This window comes from Aquarana catesbeiana, linkage group LG03 (genome assembly GCF_042186555.1).
Source record: "Aquarana catesbeiana isolate 2022-GZ linkage group LG03, ASM4218655v1, whole genome shotgun sequence".
NCBI classification, from domain to species: Eukaryota; Metazoa; Chordata; class Amphibia; order Anura; family Ranidae; genus Aquarana; species Aquarana catesbeiana.
This window is the reverse complement of record NC_133326.1, coordinates 528,814,877-528,838,630: the sequence shown is the minus strand read 5'-3', so window position 1 is coordinate 528,838,630 and position 23,754 is coordinate 528,814,877. Positions and strand designations below refer to the sequence as shown.

Genomic DNA, 23,754 nt, shown 5'->3' with positions numbered 1-23,754 from the left:
TTAGTGCAGTGCGTCCTGCTCACAGTGTTCAGCTAGATCCGTTCCTGCTATTTACATTTAGTGCAGTGCGTCCTGCTCACAGTGTTCAGCTAGATCCGTTCCTGTTAAATTCCTACTGACCGGCAGGCTTGTCTGGTTACAGTATATAAAGCTACCTGAAGAAAATTACAGGTGTTCTATTTGATCCTATTAGTACCACGGTCAGGCAGCTAGACTATTTACATTTAGTACAGTGCGTCCTGCTCACAGTGTTCAGCTAGATCCGTTCCTGTTATCTTCCTACTGACAGGCAGGCTTGTCTGGTTACAGTATATAAAGCTACTTGAAGAAAATTACAGGTGTTCTATCCCAGCTTAGTGCAGCTACAGGCCATTAGTATGTCTGGAAGGCCAAGAAGGAGAGGCAGACAGTCACAAGCCAATAAGAGAGGGCAAGCAGGCTCTGTGTCTAGTGCTGGTCGTGGAGACGGTGCATCCTCATCAGCACGTGGCCATGGGACACGCTTGGCCTTTTTTTCGGCAGCTGGCCATGTTGAGCCGCAACATGCGGAAGACTTGGTCGAGTGGATGACCAAGCCGTCCTCATCCTCCTCATCCTCTCTCACCCATGCCCAGGGTGCTTTGTCTGGCAAAGCAGCGGCCTCTTCCCTCAGCTCAATGTCATCAGTGACTCCTTCCCTAGCTCCACCATGTCCTCATGAGGATTCCCTCGAACTGTTTGACCACAGTGTTGGGTACATGCTCCAGGAGGATGCCCAGCGTTTGGAAGGCTCTGATGACGATACTGAGCTCGATGAAGGCAGTAACATGAGCGCGGACAGAGGGGGTGCCCAAGAAGGACAGCAATCTGGCAGTCATGCTCCCCCTGCTGCAGCATACTGCCAGGTTTGCTCCAGTGATGAGGAGGGAGGGGATGATGAGGTCACTGACTCAACGTGGGTGCCTGATAGGAGAGAGGAGGAGGAGGAGGAGGAGGAGGCGGCAGCACATCACCAACGAGGCAGGATGCCCTCCAGGGGCCAGCCTAAGGGCAGCACATTGACTGCATCACACCCCAAAGCTCCACATGTGCAGGGCGCTGCAGTCTCTGCGCGTTATTCAAAAAGTTCTTTGGTGTGGGCCTTTTTTGAGACGAGTGCATCAGATCGCACCGCTGCTATTTGCAACATATGTCTCAAGCGTATCTCGCGTGGCCAAAATATCTCCCGCTTGGGTACCACATGCTTGACCAGACATATGTTGACCTGCCATGCAGTTCGTTGGCAAGCGTATCTAAAAGACCCACACCAAAGAACAAAGAGGATCTCTCCTTGCTCCTCATCAGCTGAGATTTCCAACCCCACTAGACCTTCAGTCCTCTCTGAGACCTGCAGTGAGAGGAATGAAGGTGTAGAATTAGGTGTGTCACAGCCAAGTACTTGTGGGCAATCTGCTTTTGGTACACCGACGTCAGATTGTACCAGGCAAATTTCCCTGCCCCAGCTGCTGCACCGCCGAAAGAAGTTTGCTCCCAGCCATCCACATGCCCAGCGGTTGAATGCTAGCTTGGCAAAATTGCTAGCACTTCAACTGCTGCCTTTTCAGTTGGTAGACTCTGCCCCCTTCCGTGAGTTTGTGGAATGTGCGGTTCCTCAGTGGCAGGTACCCAAACGCCACTTTTTCTCACGGAAGGCGATTCCGGCTCTCTACCGGCATGTGGAAGGCAATGTCCATGCCTCGCTGGACAGGGCGGTCAGCGGTAAGGTGCATATTACCGCTGACTCATGGTCCAGCAGGCATGGACAGGGACGTTACCTAAGTTTCACGGCGCATTGGATGACTCTGCTGGCAGCTGGGAAGGATGCAGGACAAGGTGCAGTAGTGTTGGAGGTTGTTCCGCCACCACGCCTCCAAAATGCTGATTGTGACACACCTCTCTCCTCCACCCCCTCCTCTTCTTCTTCCTCCATGGCCTCTTCCTCGGAACCAGCGGTGCTCCGTAGGCGTTCAAGGGGCTACGCAAGTACGCAGGCCAAAAGATGCCATGCGGTGCTTGAGCTGGTGTGCTTGGGGGACAGGAGCCACACTGGGGCAGAGGTTCTGTCAGCTCTGCAGGGGCAGGTTCAGAGGTGGTTGACGCCACGCCAACTTAAGGCAGGAATGGTGGTTTGCGACAATGGCACCAACCTCCTCTCTGCCCTCCGACAGGGACAAATGACCCATGTGCCCTGTTTGGCTCACGTCCTTAACTTGGTGGTGCAGCGGTTCTTGGGCAGGTACCCGGGCTTACAGGATGTCCTGAGGCAGGCCAGGAAAGTCTGTGTGCATTTCCGCCGGTCATATAATGCCAGTGCTCGGCTGACGGACCTCCAAAAGGAGTTTAACCTGCCCAAGAACCGCCTAATCTGTGACATGCCCACCAGGTGGAACTCAACGTTGGCCATGCTGCAGCGGCTGCACACGCAGCAGAGGGCCATCAATGAGTACCTGTGCGACTATGGCACCAGGACAGGGTCGGGGAGCTTGGTTTTTTTTCCCCACGCCAGTGGGCCATGATCAGGGATGCATGCACTGTCCTGTCACCATTCGAGGAGGCCACGAGGATGGTGAGCAGTGACAGTGCATGCATCAGTGACACTGTCCCCCTTGTCCACCTGTTGGAGCACACGCTGCGTGGAATAATGGACAGGGCACTTGAGGCAGAACAGAGGCAGGAAGAGGAGGACTTCCTTAGCTCTCAAGGCCCCCTTTATCCAGACAGTGTTCCTGCGTGCCCGCCGATCACACAGGAAGAGGACGAGGAGGAAGAGGAGGAGGAGGAAGATTGTGTCAGTATGGAGGTGGAGCCTGGCACTCAGCATCAGCAGCAGTCTTTAAGGGATCAGTCCCAAGAAACACATGGACTTGTACGTGGCTGGGAGGAGGTGGCTGCGGACCATGTCGTTCTTAGTGACCCAGAGGACTCCGGACCGAATGCCTCAGCAAACCTACGCTGCATGGCCTCCCTGATCCTGCAAAGCCTGCGTAAGGATCCTCGTATTCGTGGTATCAAGGAGAAGGACCAATACTGGCTGGCAACCCTCCTTGATCCACGTTACAAGGGTAAGGTTGCGGACCTTATCTTGCCATCGCAGAGGGAGCAGAGGATGAAACATCTTCGGGAGGCCTTGCAGAAAGGTCTGTGCAACGCGTTCCCAGAGACTGGGAGGTTACAAACTCCTGTTTCTGGACAACGTGTTGCTGAGGCTTCGGTCAGTCAAAGAAGGAGCGGTGGAGAAGGTGGCCGTCTGACCGATGCGTTCAGACAATTTTTTGGTCCGCAGCCCCAAGGTATGATCGGTTCCAGCAACCATCGCCAGCGTCTGTTTTACATGGTGCAGGAATACCTAGGGGCAAGATCAGACTTGGACACCTTTCCCACCGAAAATCCTCTGGGTTACTGGGTCTTGAGGATGGATCACTGGCCAGAGCTTGCACAGTATGCAATTGAGCTACTGGCCTGTCCTGCATCCAGCGTTCTTTCGGAACGCACATTCAGTGCTGCTGGAGGCGTGGTAACCGATCACAGGGTGCGTCTGTCCACCGACTCGCTCGATCGGCTGACCTTCATAAAAATGAATGAGTCTTGGATCACCACCAGCTACCAAGCACCTGATGCTGATGTAACCGAATAATTTTTTTTGAAATCTCAGATCCCTTCAAAGACTGCCTATGCTGATGCTGAGTGACTATCCCTGAGTAATTATCCTCTTCCTCCTCAATCATCACGCTGATAGCTTGTAAGAACATTTTTGGTTCTGGGCGCCACCACCAGTGCCTAAGGCACAATTTTTCAGCCCCTGTTTAACAGGGGCGTGTAATTACAATTTTTGATGTAATACTTTGCAGCAGGGCTCGTTCCTGCATTCCAACTAGAGTGTCTGTGAGGGGTTGCAGTGTTGTGGCACCAGCACCAGTGCCTAGGGCCCAATTTTTCTGCCCCTGTCTAACAGGGGCGTGTAATTACAATTTTTGATGCAATACTTTGCAGCAGGGCTCGTTCCTGCGTTCCAACTAGAGTGTCTGTGAGGGGTTGCAGTGTTGTGGCACCAGCACCAGTGCCTAAGGCCCAATTTTTCTGCCCCTGTCTAACAGGGGCGTGTAATTACAATTTTTGAAGCAATAATTTGCAGCAGGGCTCGTTCCTGCGTTCCAACTAGAGTGTCTGTGAGGGGTTGCAGTGTTGTGGCACCAGCACCAGTGCCTAAGGCCTAATTTTTCAGCTCCTGTTCAACAGGGGCATGTAATTACAATTCTTGATCTAATATTTCACAGCAGGGCCCTGTGAGGGCTTACAGTGTTGTGGCCACAGCAACACCTAAGGCCCAAATTTCTGCTGAGTATATAGGGCAGGACCCTACTTTCAAACATCTAACTTACAAACGACTCCTACTTGCAAACGGAAGGAGACAACAGGAAGTGAGATGAAATCTACCCCTAGGAAGGGAAATTCTCTCCTGTAAGAGTTAATATGGGAAAACAATTTCTCCTTTCCACTGATGCTTTCCAATCCTTGTTCCACAAAAAAACCCAAATTTTCAAAAAACATTTTTCATTGGGACAAAAAAGTGAGGTGAAATCTTCTGAAGAGGAGGAAAGACAGCAAAACAAATGTCACAGGGGTGATAACCCTTCCCTATGTTTTCCAAAAAGCTTAGAAAAGATTTTTTGGCTGGAGCTAAACACGTTAAAAATGTTCAAAATTACAAACAGATTCTACTTAACAACAAACCTACAGTCCCTGTCTTGTTTGCACCGCCTGTATACTGCTGTTCAGAGTATATAGGGCCTGGTGGTCCCACACCTTTCCTTATTTTAATTTGGGTGCGGGGTTCCCCTTAATATCCATACAAGACCCAAAGGGCCTGGTAATGGACTGGGGGGTACCCATGCCGTTTGTCTCACTGATTTTCATCCATATTGCCATGACCCGACATGACATTAAACCCGCAAGCAGTTTTAAATGAGATTTTTTCCTTTAAAAATGACATTTGGTGCAGGGACTGTTCTAAACATGGGAAACACGCGTCACTTTACAGGCATACTATAGACACCCCCCAGGTACGATATTTAAAGGAATATTTCACTTTTTTTTTTTTTTTACTTTAAGCATCATTAAAATCACTGCTCCCGAAAAAACGGCCGTTTTTAAAAGTTTTTTTTGCATTGATACATGTCCCCTGGGGTAGGACCCGGGTCCCCAAACCCTTTTTAGGACAATACCATGCAAATTAGCCTTTAAAATGAGCACTTTTGATTTCGAACGTTCGAGTCCCATAGACGTCAATGGGGTTCTAACGTTCGTGCGAACTTTCGGTCCGTTCGCGGGTTCTGGTGCGAACCGAACCGGGGGGTGTTCGGCTCATCCCTACTGGTGACTATGGTCATCGAAATTGGGAAAGCAGGTTGGTGTGCGCCAATGCTAAAGTAGCAAGCTGGAAGAAATGGAAGCTTTCCTTGAGGGAGAGGGTTGACTTGATCAAAACATACCTGGTCCCAATCTTTTTATATGTCAGTTTCGTCTGTATCTTGCCAGCATCTCTCTATGCAAGGGTGTACAGCTGTTTTTTCCAACTGTTATGGGGAAGTAGGCTGAACTTGATCAAACGCAATGTAACTTACCTGTCTAGGCGGGAGGGTGGCCTAGGAATGGTCAACCCAATAGTTTTCTTTTCTCTGCTCTTTTTAAAGTAAAATCTTGGTAACATGCTAGCAGAGAACCCGCCGGGATGGGTGGGCATTTTTCAATCTTGTTTTAGGCCTTTTCTGCGATGCTGGGAAGATGGCGGGCCAGTGAAAAGTCTGAGAGTCCGACATGGCAAGCTCCCGGCTTATGTTGCCCCGTGTCTGAAAATACTTCGGCAGTGGCAGGTGACAGTGGAGGATATCAAGTCCCTCCCCAGGAAGCTTCTGGAGAAGAGGATTTTGAGCTCTGCTTTCAGTGTGTCACTGGCCTTAAGGGTTTGCCCAGGCTCTGTAATGAGGGAGGAGTTGCGTTTAATCAATTTAGAAAGAATCCCCTTGAAGTTTAGGGATCAAGCCTGGCTTGCTTTCCATGGAAGGCTCTTTGTCAGAGGGAACTTGAAGCATCGCCCTGTGGATGATCGGGATTGTCCTAGAGCAGAGTGTGTTGGTAAAGTGGAGTCTATGGACCACTTTTTGCTGCAGTGTCCCTTTAACATAGAGGTGTATAAAAGGGTGGGGAGGGCTCTAGGCATCCCCTTTTTCTATCGCATGAGTTATGCGGAGTGGGTGTACGGGGCATTCCCGACTTGCTGGGATTTTGATTTGGATACACTGTTTTTAGTTAGTATAGTTGTCCGTTACTTCACATGGAATGCACGGTGCCAGATTACCCTGCGGAAAAAAGTCCTCACTGTTGACGTGGTGGTGCACGATATTCTGGGTGAGGTTGGGAAAATTCGGGGTCTTGAGAGGGGCAGGGAGCCTCGGGCGGTCTGGAAAAGGGCGTGGAGGAACATCAGACCTGCCTTTGGTGAACTGCCCATCTCTGGGTGAGGAGCTCTTTTCTTTTTCTGTTTCTTTCACTCCTTTAGCTTTTGTTGGTTAGTAGCTTCTTTTTGAAGAAGGGCTGCATGCATAATGGGTGCGGGTTTGTTTCTTGACCTCACAGTTCAGATGTCTGGTGTATTGGTGTGAGTTGTAGTGAGATTATCCCCAATAATGACATGTTCATGATGAGTTTTGTTTTTGCTGTAAAGTCATTTTTTTGTTTGAGAGCAGATTTGCTATATTTATTTTCATTTATGTAAATATGTATATTATATATAGTGATTTTATGCTTATTGATTGCAAGACTTTTAATAAAGAAAAATTGGGAAGAATGCCCCTTACATTGGTGGGCAGTGGGAAGAATGCCCCTTACATTGGTGGGCAGTGAGAAGAATGCCCCTTACATTTGTGGTCAGTGAAAATGATATAAAGTAAATAAAAATTATTTAAAATAAATGTAAAGCACACCCATGACCCCCGCACACGCTCTGTATGTAAAGAATAATGGCGTCACACATGTATGGTAACGTTGGAGTAAGAGCAATTCTAGGGCCGTAATTTTGTAACATGCTGGACAAAGGTTTTTATTTTTTGTATATTTTTTATACAATGTTCAGCTAAGAAGACATTTGTTGCACCTGTTATATTGTGTCAATTTCTAAAATTCTTAATTTTGGAAATGTACCGTTGTTGCACTTTCTTTAATGTAAGTTGTCACAGAACGTCCCACACTCCGCTTGAGTGCTTCCGTTATATGCCACTTCCTCCCAGTCTGTATACAGATATCAGATATTCCAACCTCTCTGAGCACAAAACAAGGCGACACTTGCTTGTTGCTAACATGAACTGACTCTTTTCAGAACCAGAATACAGTCTTATATACAGGAGAAAATATTACTCTAACAATACAAACGTAACCTAATTAACCTAATTAACATGAGCTAATTAACTAATCCTTTATACAGCCTAGGTGATTGAGACATGACCTTTTGCCCAGACTGAGTTAATTATCACAGGACACCTTCTCACAATAGCAGCAGCTCCAATAGGAGTTGTCCCGTCTCCTACATTGTATAGAGGACAATGTGATCAGCTCATTCAATTAACATAAACACAGGTAGTTGGAGTTGATGACACCAGCAGCTCCTCACAGGATGTGTCTCAACAGTATAATTCAGTCTTATCATTCTAATATGGCATATAAAGGGTTCCCAGAGTCTGTGTGTTTTGGGGGGACATGAAGCTGAATCCAAAGTAACACCAACCCCAGGGTCCCCAGGCATACAGCTCACAGAGAGCACCATTCCCCCAAATGCTAGGGCCCATAATCAAAAGGCAACAGGCTTGCATTCAGTCCTCTCCAACAGCCTCTGTCCCGGCTAGGTCTGTCACATAAGTTTATTTTTCTTTATATTCTATAATTAACATTTATTTTGAGTGCAGAGAAATTCTGTGATGAACGCATGTAGTGTGGGCAGTGCAAAATGTAGATGGGAAATTGTGTGGGTGTGGCTTGAGTGTGGGCGAGAACACATGGGTGGGGACAGGGGACCCCAGGATCTCCTATTGCCGGGGGCCCCATGAGTTGTCAGTCCGCCCCGGCTTATGAGCTTTCTCTGTGGCAGTCCACACATTTCTGGTTACACCTGTACCTGACAATATGCCTTGTTAGCCACTGTATGAGGACAGCTGTTTATAAGCATATACAGCAGGGGTCTTCAAACTACGGCCCTCCAGTTGTTCAGGAACTACAATTCCCATCATGCCTATTCATGTCTGTGAATGTCAGAGTTTTACAATGCCTCATGGGATATGTAGTTCCGCAACAACTGGAGGGCCATAGTTTGAGGATCCTTGATATACAGTATAGTGCTGGTCAAAATATTACAGTCTAAAGGCAAAACATTTTTTTAGTTTTTCATTGATCTCTGTGTGCCCATTAGGGAGATTCACCCTCTCTAATTGTCCTGTTTATTGTTATCTCATTGAGGGCAAAAGTTAAAAAAAAGCTAAAATTTTGGGTTGTCACAAGAACAGGAAAAGGGGGGAAATCTTCCGATGGGGACACAAGTTCTGGTGACAAATAATGATTCCCTCACACTTACTCTGCCCAAAATGAAAAATAAATGTTTTGCATTAAGTTCTACTTTAAGGGCTGTAACTTAAAGGGGAACTCTGGTAAAATATATTAACTTCTTTGGTCAGTATTTACACTTACTAAACACCTCCTAAATGGAGTTATGCTGATTTCTTCCCTCTACATCTAGATGTTTAGACTCCACATATGAGGTTCAATGAGGTTCAGATGTGTCAGTAGACAGAGATAGGCTCCATAGAAACAACAACATGTAATTGTCAGTCTGGTGTAAAGCAGTCATATTGTATGGGGGGGATTCATGGGACAGAGCACAGGTGGGAAATGTTTCTCAGGTAGACAATGGCTGCTGTCATTGGCAGAAAACAGGTTTTTGTTTTTCTGACTGGAGTTACAGAATGATTTATATATTGATTCATCTTTGCAGGTGTAGCGGTGTCAGGAGAACCAGCAATCGCAGTAGAAGGTGATACATTGACTCTAAACTGCACATATTCTGTTACTGACAAGGGAAGAACCTCCATGTGCTGGGGAAGAGGTGGCTGTACAGCTCTATTTACGGTCTATTGTAATACTGGTATCATCAAGACTGATGGCAGCAAAGTGACTGAAAAGACATCTAATAAATACCAATTACTGGGAAACATAGAGCGAGGGGACGTGTCACTGACCATCACTAATGTGACTAAGGAAGATGAAGGAATATTCTGCTGCAGAGTGGAGATCTCTGTAAGTGTTCTTCTTGTCATTGAACAATCCAATGTGAAGGTTCGGGAAAGTAAGTACAATGCTTCTATAAATAACTAATGGAAACTAATCTGTCCAACATCATCTCCAATAAATCTGCTGTGATATCTGCAGACAAACCAGAGCAACCAACATTATGTTTGTATGTCTTTAACTTGACCTTAGAACTCATTTTAGTTACTTAAAAGAAACCTGTCCTTTGCCTTTACACTACAGGTCATAGCTCCCAGCAGTCCCTCTTTTGATGACAAATTCCTCTATCCTACTTAATTGTCCATCTTTTTGGTTTAATACACAGTATATAATCCATGTGAGTACTTGTTTAATATGGTAGTGCATTAAAGACATAGCTACTCACTAACTTCTTTTTAAGGGCTTTTCTTACCTATTTTTATTAAAAGAAAGTTCAAAATACAAAACTGATCAGTTTCCCTCACAGGAGTTTTCAGCATTTATCTTCCATCCAAAGTACAAAGAATGTTAAGCCTCCTGGCCCTTAGTCTTAGTGATGCAGTACCACTTAGTACCTCTCCCAAAAGCTTGGTCCATACACTTGGCAGCCCCTTGCTGCTCTGGCTCCCATCTGTACTCCAGGACAGAGACCTCCTCTGTCTGCTGGGGTGGAGCCCAGAACACGAGTCAGGTCACTAGTAAAAGCCTAGCACACAACAGACCTATCAGTGTGCTGAAGCCTATGAAAACCAGGACCCAGGATTGGAGATTTCATCCCTCTCAGATCTCTAAGAAATCTCCTGACTGTAGGTCCCAATCTGGGTTTTACCAACTGAAAAAAACATTTCCTCTGTATTAAACAAGCCCCTTGGAGCCCATCAGCCTTCAGCCATCAGCAATCGGCGCCACGCTCCGTGATTGACCGCTCAGTCATCTGGGACCTGTAATGGGTCCCAGATGATTGACAAGAGGGAGGGAGCAGAGCTGAGCCCTTCCTGTGTCGAGGGGAAGTGATGTCACCAGCCCAGGCACTGAAAGAGACAGACTACGAGGGACCCCCTAGCAACAGGCATTTGGAGGTGAGTAAAAAAAAAAAAAAATGCAATTTTTTTATGGAACATTCATGTATTTTTTTTTTTTTTTTTTTTTTTAGGGTGGAACACCACTTTATCTACTTGTTTTTAAAATGTGCTTACTGTTGCAATCCTGCTGTTTCCAACATGGATCTTGTTGTTATGGGCAAAGGGTGCTATGGGGCTAAATTCTGTAGCTGTTGTGACTTCACTGCTGTAGCCAGGTGCTTGGCTAAGAATGGAGAGTGAGAGAAACACTGGCTGCAGTTGTTCTCTGTAGCTGCTGCCCTGCAGTGCTGAACTGGTTAATAGCTGTTTCAGTAAGAGGAGGGAGCTGCTGAGCAGGAAGATTTCATTAGACTGAGTCAGGAAGCACTGCTGTAACTGTAGTCCAGAGGAAAGATACTCTATTGTAATCAAGAGCTTTTCAACTGCATTTCCCAGAGTGAAATTGCCAGAAGAGAGGAAATTGCTGCATTTTCTCAGGCTGTAGACACAGCTTTCTCCTGCCATGAGGGAGCCTGGAGAGTGCACATAACTGACCAGTGTGCACCACCATTGCTGCATAATGGCAGCCTGAGCAGGATCCAGAGTACTGAGTCCAGGTGTGCCAGGAGTTTTTGTAACTGGCAATGTGAGATAATGGACAATATTTTAATGGTGTTATCCCTTGCTTCTTGAGTTGGGACAAAGCCCACCTGATCTAAACCAATAATAGAAGGAATAACTGCTTGTAAGCGATCTGCTATTATTTTAGCATATATTTTAAGGTCAAAATTCATTAAGGAAATTGGACGATAACTTAAACATCAGGGTCTTTCTGATCATTATGAATAAGCGTAATATGAGCTTCCTGCGTTTGATGAGAAAAAGTACATAAATCGGAAATTGAGTTAAATGTGGTGTCTAAGATTGGTAATAAAGCATCCTGAAATTGTTTATAAAACACAGTTGAAAAACCATCGGGACCTGGGCTCTTACCCAATGGAAGTGCCTTAATTGTTGCATTTCCAATGTAGCACTAACTCACGGTGGAGCTGCTAATTTAAGCGGGTCTATTACCTTCACTTTGCTTCCCTCTGTTTCACCGGCACTGGGTCTAGGGGTTCCGTTGAGTTTACCTCTGGATGACACACGCACCAACACTGGAGTACGTTTTCAATGCTTTATTGAACAGACAAACTTTAGGAAGTAGCAGGAAAGAGGCGGAAAAGGAAACTTTCAGGAGAAACTCAAATATCATCTTATAGAATCTTAGCGACAAATGTCCTGGTAGAATTCAGATAATTATGTGGAATGCGCTCCCCTCGTGGGACACACTCCTTGCTCGTCTGGATAGGCCTCTCTCACCGGTCTAGCAGCCAGTACGCAGCACGAATCAAAAGTCTCTGCCACAGACTTGTTTGGGGAATAAATTTGTATGATCCTCTGCCACAGGATGTATCAGATTTTCTACAATGAAAGTCAGTCACAGTGCCTGAACCTTTAAGCCGAACTGACAACACTATGCTGTATGGTTACTTCTTTTGGATACGTCCTCCAACCGAGTCACCGGGCCCCTCTATAGACCAGCTCACGGGGTGATCTCTCCAAGACGGGTCCTCCCCTGGGATCTCCTCAGTTGTCCAGCTTCGTCACACAGGACTGACAGATCAGGACCATTCCTCGGCCGTGGTGGTAGGCCCCAGACAAGCCTCTGGACCCACCCCTGCGCCGCAGCATCGTGGGCCTCCCAATCGGAGGACCACAAGGTAGCTCCTTAACGCATACCTGTCGACCAGGAGGGCCAGCAGGTGGCTGCAAAAAAACCCTAGAACATGGCGTCTGTCCCATAAATACCCTCTTCCCAGAATGCAACTCGGAGGACCACCTCCACCGAGCTTGCTTCCGAGACAGAGGAGCATCTATACACTTCGACACGTTGCCTTTCCAACACTGACTAGTGGTAACAGCGACACCCACCGGTCAGCACGAAAACGCACACAACGTCAGCCAAGCTGGAACAGAGGCAAACTTTTACCTTCCTAACGCACAATTTACTAAATTTACCTAACCTGCGGTAGATTGTAAATTTACCAGCGCTACACCAATATAGTGAAAGGCGTGTTCAGTAAGTTAGCAGTGTCCTGGTCTAACCTTGGAAGGGCCATATTCATGCAGAAAAGGCATTTGATCGCCTAGATTGGGAGTTTTTGAAAGCAACACTGGAACAACTAGGTTTATCCCCAGGCTTAATTAAAAAAAATCATGGTCTTTTATTCCATTCCATCAGCTCGTATTAGAGTAAATAGTCTACTTTTGGACCCGGTTCATTTATTGAATGGTACCTGTCAGGGGTGTCCTCTCTCGCCACTCCTGTATATACTAGCAATGGAACATTTGGCGATGGCCTTGCGTGCTAACAACTCAATACAGGGTGTTGACATTGTTAGTAAGCAATATAAGATAAGTTTGTTTGCGGACAATCTCTTGCTTCATATAACTAATCCAATAATTGCATTTCTGGCGCTTCTAAAGGAATTACAACTTTTCGGTACTCTTAGCAATTTTAAAATTAACGCTGCAAAATCACATTGTCTAAATATTCAAGTTTCTCTTGCTGATAATTTTTCATTTCAATGGGCCCAGTACTCTATCAACTATTTGGGGATTCAGATACCCAGACAATTCTTTAAATTGTATGAGCTCAATTATCTTCCACTTGTGAACGTTATGCAATCTCATCTTAAGAAATGGTCATCAATGCGACACTCATGGTTGGGACGGATGAAACTCTTTAAGATGGACATCCTTCCTAGATTTCTTTATATTTTTCAAACAATCCCAATTACGGTCCAATGTTCTTTTTTTAAATTGACTCGATCTATATTATTAAAATATATTTGGCCTAGATTCTTAGCTAGACTTAGATTTGACATTTTAGTGAAGAGGAGAGATGCTGGTGGCGCAGGCCTGCTGCACCTGGAATTATACCACGCGGCGGCTTTACTTAGTAGGGTGCCAGATTGGTTCCTCCATGGATCTCTCAAATAGTGGGTTACTCTTGAGTCCGATCTAGTGCCTGTACCATTAACCTCTTTCCCATGGCTTCTTCCTACTGATCGGCCACGTTCAACACAAGTAACGCCTCTAATCTCATCGTTGTTATATGTATGGGACAAATTTATCACAACATACAATGTATCTTCACGCCTAGGGATATTAACTCCAATATTGGGTAATACAGGGTTTCCACCGGGTATGTCAGAAAAAAGTTTTCTTTGCTGAAAACAGCTACATCCTTCGCCCATCTGTCATTCATGTACAGACAGAGGCTTGAAAACTCTGGGTGAGCTTAGTTTTCGCTCTCGCCCGAAGGCAGGTGAATGGCTTCAATGCTTATAGCTATGCAATTTCTACAAAGGGTTGAATAGTTTAAGCCTCTGTAGGGACTTAACTCAGTTTGAGGAGATGTGCATTTCTGACTCAAAATGTCCCCATGCATTATCTAAAACGTATGGTATTCTACTATCTCACGCATTTCCAAATCGCCCCTTCTATGTCCGACACTGGGAGCAAGAATTAGGAAAAAAGCTGTCTCATAAAGATTGGGATAAGGTGTTCTTCCTCATCTTTAAAATAACTGTGTCGTCTTATTCTCAGGAATGTAACCATAAGATTATGGCGAGATGGTATTGCTATCCGGTCTTACTAAATAAAATTAATCCAGCTATGTCTGATCTATGCTGGAGATGCAGTGAATCGAGAGGCACATTATTGCATCTATGGTGGTCTTGCTCGAAAATAAAACCATTTTTACGGCCATATTTAAACAAAGTCATTTAATCAATGGTAAAAATTGGCAGGAGACTCCTGAGGCAGCACTTCTTTCTTTAATCCCGGGGTCAATTACATCAATTAAAAAAGGGAATATTTCCTTGTCAAAAGAAGTTTATTGAGTATACAATATTATAAAGATACATAAAGTAAGTTTACAAGGATCTATAAAGTAAGCTCATTGTTTTACAGTAGGGTTTATATAGGTAAATATCATGAAATTTCAAATATTAAACATTGGGTTCACGTAAACCTAAATTAAAGATATATATCATTTCCTTAGTTACTTTTGTAGGTATTTAAATGATTTATACCTACTATACATATTGTTTACAGGTAGAGTGTATATAGGTCAAATAAATTCTGATAATGAGCTTTAATCGTAAGGTGGAGAAAAGGAAAGAGAAAGAATAAAAAGGTAGAAAGGCAGAGGTATGGTCCACAAGGTTGTCCCGCTCGTCAGTTTATTATTCTTTTTAGTTCTCTTTGAAGCCTTAGAATGGGTGTCTCTGTAAGTCATTTAATCTGTTACCATGGCAACAGGACAGAGTCATTGAAATTTGACAGGAACTGTTGTTTTATCCAAGGATGCCAAAGTTTTTCAAATTTTGGAATTTGATTTTGATCGATGGCTACCATCTTAGCATGGGACATTGTATTATTCATTCTGTGAATTGTTTCTGCTAGTACCAATGTAGGAGATTTCCATGCCTTGGCCACTGTTTGTTTTGCAGCCATTATTAGTTGGATCATAAGTTTGAATTGAGAGAGTGTTAACCAATCCGGTTTTAGATTAAGTAAAGTTATATATGGATCTGGTTGTATTATTTTTTTAAATATTTTAGATGCAATCACGAAGACTTCCTTCCGGAAGGTTTGGATTACTGGGCACGTCCACCATATGTGTAAATGTGTGCCTATTTCTGGGCATCCTCGAAAACAAAGAGCTGAGGTATTAGGTGAATATTTTGCCACTCTAGCGGGTACAAGGTACCAGCGAGTTAGGACTTTATAATTTGTCTCCAGTGCTAAGATGTTGGGTGAAGATGACTTAGATGTGAGCCATATGTTAGACCAGTCCGTGTCTTCTAAAGTTCGTCCCAGGTCCTCCTCCCACCTCTGACTGTAAGAGGGTCTATTAAGATTTACTACTCCATATAATTGATTATAAAGTGATGAAATTGTACCTTTAGCAAATGGATCTTTTGTACAGATTGATTCAAAAATGGATAATTGGGATAATGGTGTATCCCCCTTTAGGAATGGTGTATACAAATTTTTGATTTGGAGATATCTAAATATCTCAGAGTTTGGTAGATCATATTTTTCTCTAAGCGATGGGAATGAAAGGAATGATTTAGATGCTATGAAGTCATTTAGTGTCTGAATGCCTGATGTTGTCCAAGCTTTAAAAGAATTTGGGTAGATCCATGCCGGATAAAAGGCCAAATTTCTGATAACAGAAAGGAGAGGATTGTGTGGAGATTGTAACTGATATTTGGTTCTTAGTTTATCCCAGAGAGATAAGAAGTGTTTAGTTATGGGATTATGAATTTTAAAGCGGTCTTTAGGATCAAGCCATAACAAGTTTGATATTAATAGAGGGTCATTTTCTGAAGCCTCTATAAATACCCATAATGGGATTTCCTGTTTTGCATCGTATTTGGACAGACTGGCCAAATGTGCTGCTCTGTAGTAGTTAGTAAAATTAGGGTATCCCAGGCCTCCTTTATTTTTGGGAAGATGTAGTGTGTGTATAGGTATACGTGGTTTAGAAGAGCCCCATATAAACGAAGTTGCTCTTTTTGGAACTATTCTCAAAAAATAGGAAGGAATTGGAATAGGGAGGACTCTGAATAGATAAAGCAATTTGGGTAGAATAGTCATTTTGATTGCATTAATCTTCCCTATCCAGGATAAAGGAAGTTGCGACCATTGTTTTATTAGATTTGTGATCTGTCTTAATACAGGAGGATAATTGGTTGAGAATAAGTCAGAATGAGATGCTGTTAAATGAATTCCAAGATATGGGATTGATTTTTCTGCCCATGTGAATGGGAGTGCAGCCCTAGCCGGAATCAATTCCATGTTTGTGAGCGAAATATTAAGCACTAGGCATTTCTTAGGATTAATCATAAGGCCGGATAGGGCTGCAAATCCATCAAGAGCTGGTATTAAGTTAAGACCAGAGACCTGTGGTGATGATAGAAAAAGTAATATATCGTCTGCAAATATACATAATTTGTGTGTAATACCTCCTACTTCAATGCCAGTTATAGTTTGGTTTGTTCTGATGTATTGGGCCATGGGTTCGAGTATAAGGGCAAATAATAAGGGAGATAATGGGCAAACCTGTTGGGTACCTCTTTCGATATTAAAGGCATCAGATTTGTATCCAGCATATTTTATATAGGCTTTGGGTTTATTATATAATGCTTTGATCCATGTTAAAAAGTGGGGTCCAAAACCCCATTTTTGTAATGAATATTGCATATATTGCCAGGATACTGTGTCAAATGCCCTCTTAATATCGAGAGATAGAAAACATAAAGGGATTTTCCGTTTTTTAGCAATATGTGCCAATAACACTGCCCTGCGTATATTATCGCCTGCCTGTCTATTTGGCACGAAGCCTACTTGATCTCTATGTATTAATTTTCCTATAATGCTATTGAGGTGTTTTGCTATTATTTTTGCTAATAATTTCATATCAAGGTTTAACAGAGAGATAGGCCGATAATTCACACAGGAAGTATCATCAGAAAGGGGTTTTGGGATCATACAAACAATTGCCATTAGTGTTTCTTGCCGAAAAGAATGTCCTTCTAGAAGTTTGTTAAAAGTTTCAGTGAGAATGGGAGAGAGTATTTCTGAGAATGTTTTATAGTATAAAGCCGAGTAGCCGTCTGGGCCTGGTCTTTTGTTAAGTTTTAGGTCTTTTATGGCGTTAGCAACTTCATCTATAGTTATAGGCTCATCCAAACTGCTTTTTTGATTCTGAGACAACTCAGGTAAGGTTATTTTTGAGAAGAAGGATTCAGCCTCTGTAGGATTAAATTCATTGTTTGTCTTGTATAAAGTTGCGAGATGTGAGTGAAATTTATGGACTATTTTAACTGGATTACAAGTATAAACATTTTTTGATAATTTCAAACGTATTGGTTTGAAAGATTTGTTAGTTGAATTTAATGCCCGAGCCAAATATGTACCTGGTTTGTTTGTATTCATGTAGAAATTGTGTTTGGAGCGTTTGAGGGATTTATCAACTGACTCAGTGAGAAATAGATCGTATTCCAATCTAGATTTTTCCAGATGAGATTTTGTACTCTGAGATGGATTATCTTGGAATGATATGTAGGCTGCATTAAAATTGAGTTCTAGTTTTTTTGCTAGATTTTTGCGTTCCCGTTTAAATAGTGCCATTTGTCTTTGTATTGTACCACGCAAGACAGGCTTATGAGCTTCCCACAGTGTTATTGGGGAAATGTCTGTTGTATTATTAATTGATATGTATTCCTTTAAAGCTTGTTCAATGGCCATCTGATGTAGTGGGTGTTTGAGCATTATGTCCGGTAAGTACCACGTTGGGTCATGCGCTTTTGGTATGGCTGAGGCTATAGTAGTGTATACTGCATTATGGTCAGACCACGGAATCGGAATTATATCTGATGCAATAATTTCTGGTATCATTCCTATTGTTAGAAAAATATGATCTATTCTGGTGAAGGTTTGATGAGGGTGCGAGAAATAAGTGAATTTATTTTTCATTGGATTACTTTCTCTCCACGAATCTACCAGATTGTATTTGGAAAGAAGTTGAGAAAAAGGTAATCTAGAGGTTATTTTGGATGGTGTAAAAGGTGATTTATCTAGAAATGGGAGGAGGACCTTGTTCGAATCCCCGCACATTATCACTGTTCCTATTTTGTATGTATTAATCACTTGTAATATATGTGAGAGGAATGGTGTAGGTTGTTTGTTAGGAGCGTAGTAGGAAATCACCGTGATTGCTGTATCCATTATATAACCCATGAGTATCAGGTATCTACCTTCTGGGTCTTTAATTTCTGATGATAAGGTGAATGGTGTGGATCGGTGAAATGCAATTAGAGTTCCCCTTTGTTTGGTACAGGCAGAAGCCGTGTAAATTTGTTGATAAAAAGGAGAAATATATTTTGGAGTAGAATCTTTGGTGAAGTGTGTTTCTTGGAGGCATACTATGTGAGCCTTCTTGTTATGGAAAGTACGGTCCTGGTCCTTTTTTGAGGGACATTTATTCCCTGAACATTCAGGGAAAGTATATTCAGTGGTGCCATGGCAACAGATCAATTAGTTTTGACTTACTTTTTGTTATGCAGAGCTGACTGCGCAGATCAACCTGTGTGGACTGAAGAGATGAAAAGATAGAAAAGAAACCAGTGAATTCTGGAGTAAAGAGTAAACAAAAAACATATGAGATTAGATGATACATTGTATAAATTATTTTTTGCAAGTAATCACAATTTACCCGTGAAAGAGAATAAATATCTCTCTCAGGGGAATAAGTGCTTTCGTCACACTCCCACATAATATGGTTGGGAGAATGAGGAGGGCTAATGGGGGTACACGGATCTTCCGCTTACAGGAGAGAAGTGCTATGTCAAAAGACATCAAAATGATTCATTAATTGGAGTGCAGAATTTAGTTTTTGTTGAAATTATTTATTCCAGGGTGGTTGTATATGGTTAGTCTTGCCCTAGGCTAAATAATTCAGTTAGAAAGGTACTGTTAATAACTTTGGTATTGATGAAGATAGTTTGAATTATTTTGGGATTTTAAAACTTTTAGAGTAAACAATTACATATTTTATTCATATGTAACTGTTTAGATATGTTAACTCATAAAATTGAGGTTGTATTGCTTCAGATTAGAATAAACAAAAACATAGTTCTAGGAACTAGTTGGGTAATAATATATTTGTTTTAAGAAAAGAAAGAAAAAGCTTCCATTACTTCTGGATTATTGAACATATTTGTCCTAAAAAGTAATAAATCTATTGTTATTACCTGAAAATATATAACTGAACAAGAATTTCCTTATTTCACTTATATATTCCAAGGCTATATGAATCAGAAGTAATAAGAAATATAACTGGAATGTAACATGATCCCACACAGTGTGTGACTATCAGAATGCAGTTACATTCAGTTATAAATACAGTTTTTTTTATAGAGAACCATCTCTTAGTATAATAAATGAAGAGATATCAGGAATTAGGATGTCAGTCCATTGAATCTTCTTGGTCCATGGATGATGTGGCATAAGGGCCTCTTTTGTGAGAATGATGATTCCCATTTTGTTCTGAAATTTTCTGGGTGTTGCCTGAAGGTGAAGATGATGCCATTCTTCTGCGTGTGGGAGAGTTGCTGCTTGTGGGTTCTGTCAGATTTAATTTTAAAAGGGTTTGTTGTAGTTCATCTGCTGATCTGCTTCTGTAAATTGTACCTTGGTAGTTAAATCTGACTGAAAAGGGGAAGCCCCATTGATACATAATGTTGTGGCGTTGCAGTTTCATTAGTTGGGGTTTCATGGATCATCTTTTAGTAATAGTAAGTTGGGATAGGTCAGCAAAAATTTGATAATTGTGTCCTTGAAAATTAAGTTCCTTTTTTTCTCTTGCAGCAATTAGTATTTGTTCTTTCGTTCTGTTATAATGAAATTTTGTGATTATATCACGTGGGGGTCCCCCTTTCTTTTTGGCTGTGAGGGCTCTGTGTACTCTGTCCAGTTCTAAACGTTCAATAGGGATATCTGGCTTTAGTTCTTGTAATAGAGCAGTAATAGTAGATTGCAGGTCTGTCACAGTTTCAGGTATTCCCCTTATGCGCAAGTTTGAACGTCTGGCTCTATTTTCGTAATCTTCGAGCTTAGTTTGAAGTATTAAATTCTCTTCTTTTAATTGTTCCAATTCTGTTATATTTTCTTGGGTTGTAATTTCAATTTCATCCATTTTTATTTCTAAGGCTGCGGTGCGGTTTCCCAGCTCTCTTATTTCTTTGGTTAGGCTTTTTGTTATTTGGTCTGAGGTTTGTTTTAAAGCCTTATGAAGCATCTTTTCAAATTGTAATAATATTACTGGGGATGCTGAGGAGGCTTGTGGAGAAGTTTGTGAGAGGATTTGTTCTGTATCTGACTCAAATGGAGAGTCTTGCTGTGACATTTTCTGTCTGTGAGAGCGCCCTGATGCTGTATATTGTGAGGTGACTGGAGCTGCTTTAGTTGCAGTGAGTGCCTGTGAGCTCTTTGTGAGGTGATTTTTATTTCTGCCACGGCTTCCTCCCAGTACCATATTTCCTGCCCAAACTTTCACAGTTTGTTCCCTGGGGCAAAAAGGTTCAAATGGACACCTTTTGAGCCTGCAGGCTCCGCTTTGTCCTTCTCTTCTCTCCTCAGCGGTGCGGAGCTCTAACAATGCATGTCTGCTCCGCTAGACTCCGCCCATCCCCCCCCCAAAAAAGGGAACATTTCAATTTCTCTTGATGGCAGGAAGAGCTATAATTCCAAGACACTGGAAATCCCAAATAACACCAACAATACAGGAATGGGTATTAGAGGTTAACTATAAAATGCGTATAGAAAAGCTAGTATGCACAGCTAATAATGGTGAATGTAAATTCTGGGAAGTTTTTTTGGGTTGTGTGGGGTTTTTTTTTGTTTTTTTATGTATGTATATATGTGTATAAAAATTAACATTAATAGCGAATATATTGGCATGTTATATCAATGCAATTCTTTAGTTCTATTTGGTGAAAACATAAAATTATGTTAACCTAAGGATACTAAGGTCACAGCAGGGACCTGCTGGCCTACCAGGATACCGGGACATTTCCCGGTAGGCTGCCTTCCCTGGGGCCGCTTTGGGCTAAGCTGTGGCTGCAGCGCAGTGCTCCCCTCCCTCCTCCTCCTCCACATGTCTGTCACACACAGCAGGTCTCAGAGCTGAGTGTGAAAAGTTTGGCAGCGCTGTGACAAAAGTCCCGCCCTCCTCCTAGATCAACTCATGTAATCGACGCAGTGTTCCGTCCATCACACAAGCAGGTCTAAGAGTAGGGCGGGACTTTTGTCACAGTGCCAAAACAGGGCCAAACTTTTCACACTTAGCTCTGTGACACAGCGGGAGATGCCGTGTGTAATCCAGCCACAGGCAGGCACTGACTGTAGTGAGGCTGCAATGAGGGCACGGTAAGCCTGCAATTATGGGCAAGGTCAGGCTGCAATTATGGGCAAGGTCAGGCTGCAATTATGGGCAAGGTCAGGCTGCAATTATGGGCAAGGTCAGGCTGCAATTATGGGCACGGTGAGGCTGCAATTATGGGCACGGTGAGGCTGCAATTATGGGCACGGTGAGGCTGCAATTATGGGCACGGTGAGGCTGCAATGAGAGCACGGTAAGGCTGCAATGAGGGCATGGTCAGGCTGCAATGAGGGCACAGTAAGGCTGCAATTGTGGGCACGGTCAGGCTGCAATGAGGGCACAGTAAGGCTGCAATTAGAGGAGGGCAGGACTTTTGTCACAGCGTAGCCGAACTTTTCACACTCAGCTCTGTGACACATGCTCTGTGACACAGATGCCCACTGTGTGTAATCCAGCCACAGGCAGGCACTGACTGTAATGATTCTGCAATGAGGGCACGGTAAGCCTGCAATTATGGGCAAGGTGAGGCTGCAATGAGGGCACGGTAAGGCTGCAATTATGGGCACAGTAAGGCTGCAATGGGGGCATGGTAAGGCCGCAATTATGAGCATGGTAAGGCTGCAATTATGAGCACGGTAAGGCTGCAATGAGGGCACGGTGAGGCTGCAATTATGGGCAAGGTCAGGCTGCAATGAGAGCACAGTAAAGCTGACATTGTGGGCACAGTCAGGCTGCAATGAGGGCACAGTCAGGCTGCAATGAGGGCACAGTCAGGCTGCAATGAGGGCACAGTCAGGCTGCAATTATGGGCACAGTAAGGCTGCAATGAGGGCACGATAAGGCTGCAATGAGGGCAAGGTCAGGCTGCAATTATGGGCACGGTAAGGCTGCAATTATGGGCACGGTAAGGCTGCAATTATGGGCACGGTAAGGCTGCAATTATGGGCACGGTAAGGCTGCAATGATGAGCATGGTAAGGCTGCAATGATGAGCATGGTGAGGCTGCAATGATGGGCACGGTGAGGCTGCAATGATGGGCACGGTGAGGCTGCAATGATGGGCACGGTGAGGCTGCAATGATGGGCATGATGAGGCTGCATTGATGGGCACAGTGAGGCTGCATTAATGGTCAGTGAGGCTGCCGTGTTGGGTACAGTGAGGCTGAATTGATGGGCCCAGTGAGGCTGCATTGATGGGCACAGTGAGGCTATATGGATGGGCACAGAGAGGCTGCATGGACTGGCACAGAGGCTGCATTGATGGGCACAGTGAGGCTGCATTGACGGGCACAGTGAGGCTGCATTGACGGGCACAGTGAGGCTGCATTGAGCTCTTGTACTATGTCTGCAGTCTCTGATCATGTCTACATATCTTACCATCTTTAGTATCATGTCCTCAGTCTCTAAGCATCTCCTGTACCATGCCTGCAGCCTCTGACATCTCCTGTACCATATCCGCAGCCTCTGACATCTCCTGTACCATGCCCACAGCCTCTGACATCTCCTGTACCATGCCCGCAGCCTCTGACATCTTGACATCTTCTGTACCATGACCACAGCCTCTGACATCTCCTGTATCATGTCTGCAACCTCTGACCATGTCCTGTACTATGCCCGTAGCTCCCAACCATCTCTTGTATCATGTCCGCAACCTCTGACAATCTCTTGTCTTATATCATGTCTGCAGTCTCTGAGGGAGTCTGAAGAGGAGTCAAGAGTGGGAGCGCCGCTGGGATGGGGGTCATGGGAGAAGTCAGACATGTGTGGACTGTGTAGAGGAGACTATAGGAAAATCAGAGCCACCAAGCTGTAGCAGTCTGACTGAGCCCTGCACAGTGCACCTGAGAGGTCAGTGACAGCGCCGCCAGGCAAGTTTCGGGGGGGGGGGGGGGGGGGGTGGTGTCACTGATGTAAGGGGGGAGTGAATACAATAATGTAAGGGGGCACTGATATAGAGGTTTCCCATATATATATATATATATATATATATATATATATATATATATATATATATATCCCTAGCCCTATGTGCTTTCATACCTGTCTTATCTATATATAATACGCTCTTCAAATGTGCTTTAAAATGCATGGTTTTCCCTTTTATGAACAAGAAAATAATGATGTTATGCTATGGGGCTGGTATGACATTTTTTTCAGGGTTGGTTTTTATTCCCAGTCCGGCCCTGGCACCTACACAGTATTTGCTGCTTGTTGATGGAAAATAAAGAAAAAGTGGAGGCTTGCATCATATTGTAAAACGGTTGGAAGAACTTAAAGATGAACTCCAGTACCCCTCTTCAAAAAATTAAAAGTCATCAGCTACAAATACTGTAGCTGCTGACTAGGGATGAGTTTCGAGTGAACATCG

The 23,754-nt window shown here is 43.7% G+C and overlaps 1 protein-coding gene across 3 annotated transcripts in view; it reads left to right on the top strand.

Moving 5' to 3' along the window:
• Nucleotides 1-23,754, top strand: part of LOC141132642 (uncharacterized) — a 155,028-nt gene that overhangs the window by 28,101 nt on the left and 103,173 nt on the right. For 2 of the 3 annotated variants that reach the window (XM_073621259.1, XM_073621260.1), the window contains exon 2: nt 9,053-9,403. In XM_073621259.1, the coding sequence (XP_073477360.1) occupies nt 9,053-9,403 (351 nt within the window). The remainder of the gene's footprint in view (nt 1-9,052; nt 9,404-23,754) is intronic. The other variant, XM_073621261.1, reaches the window with a different exon arrangement.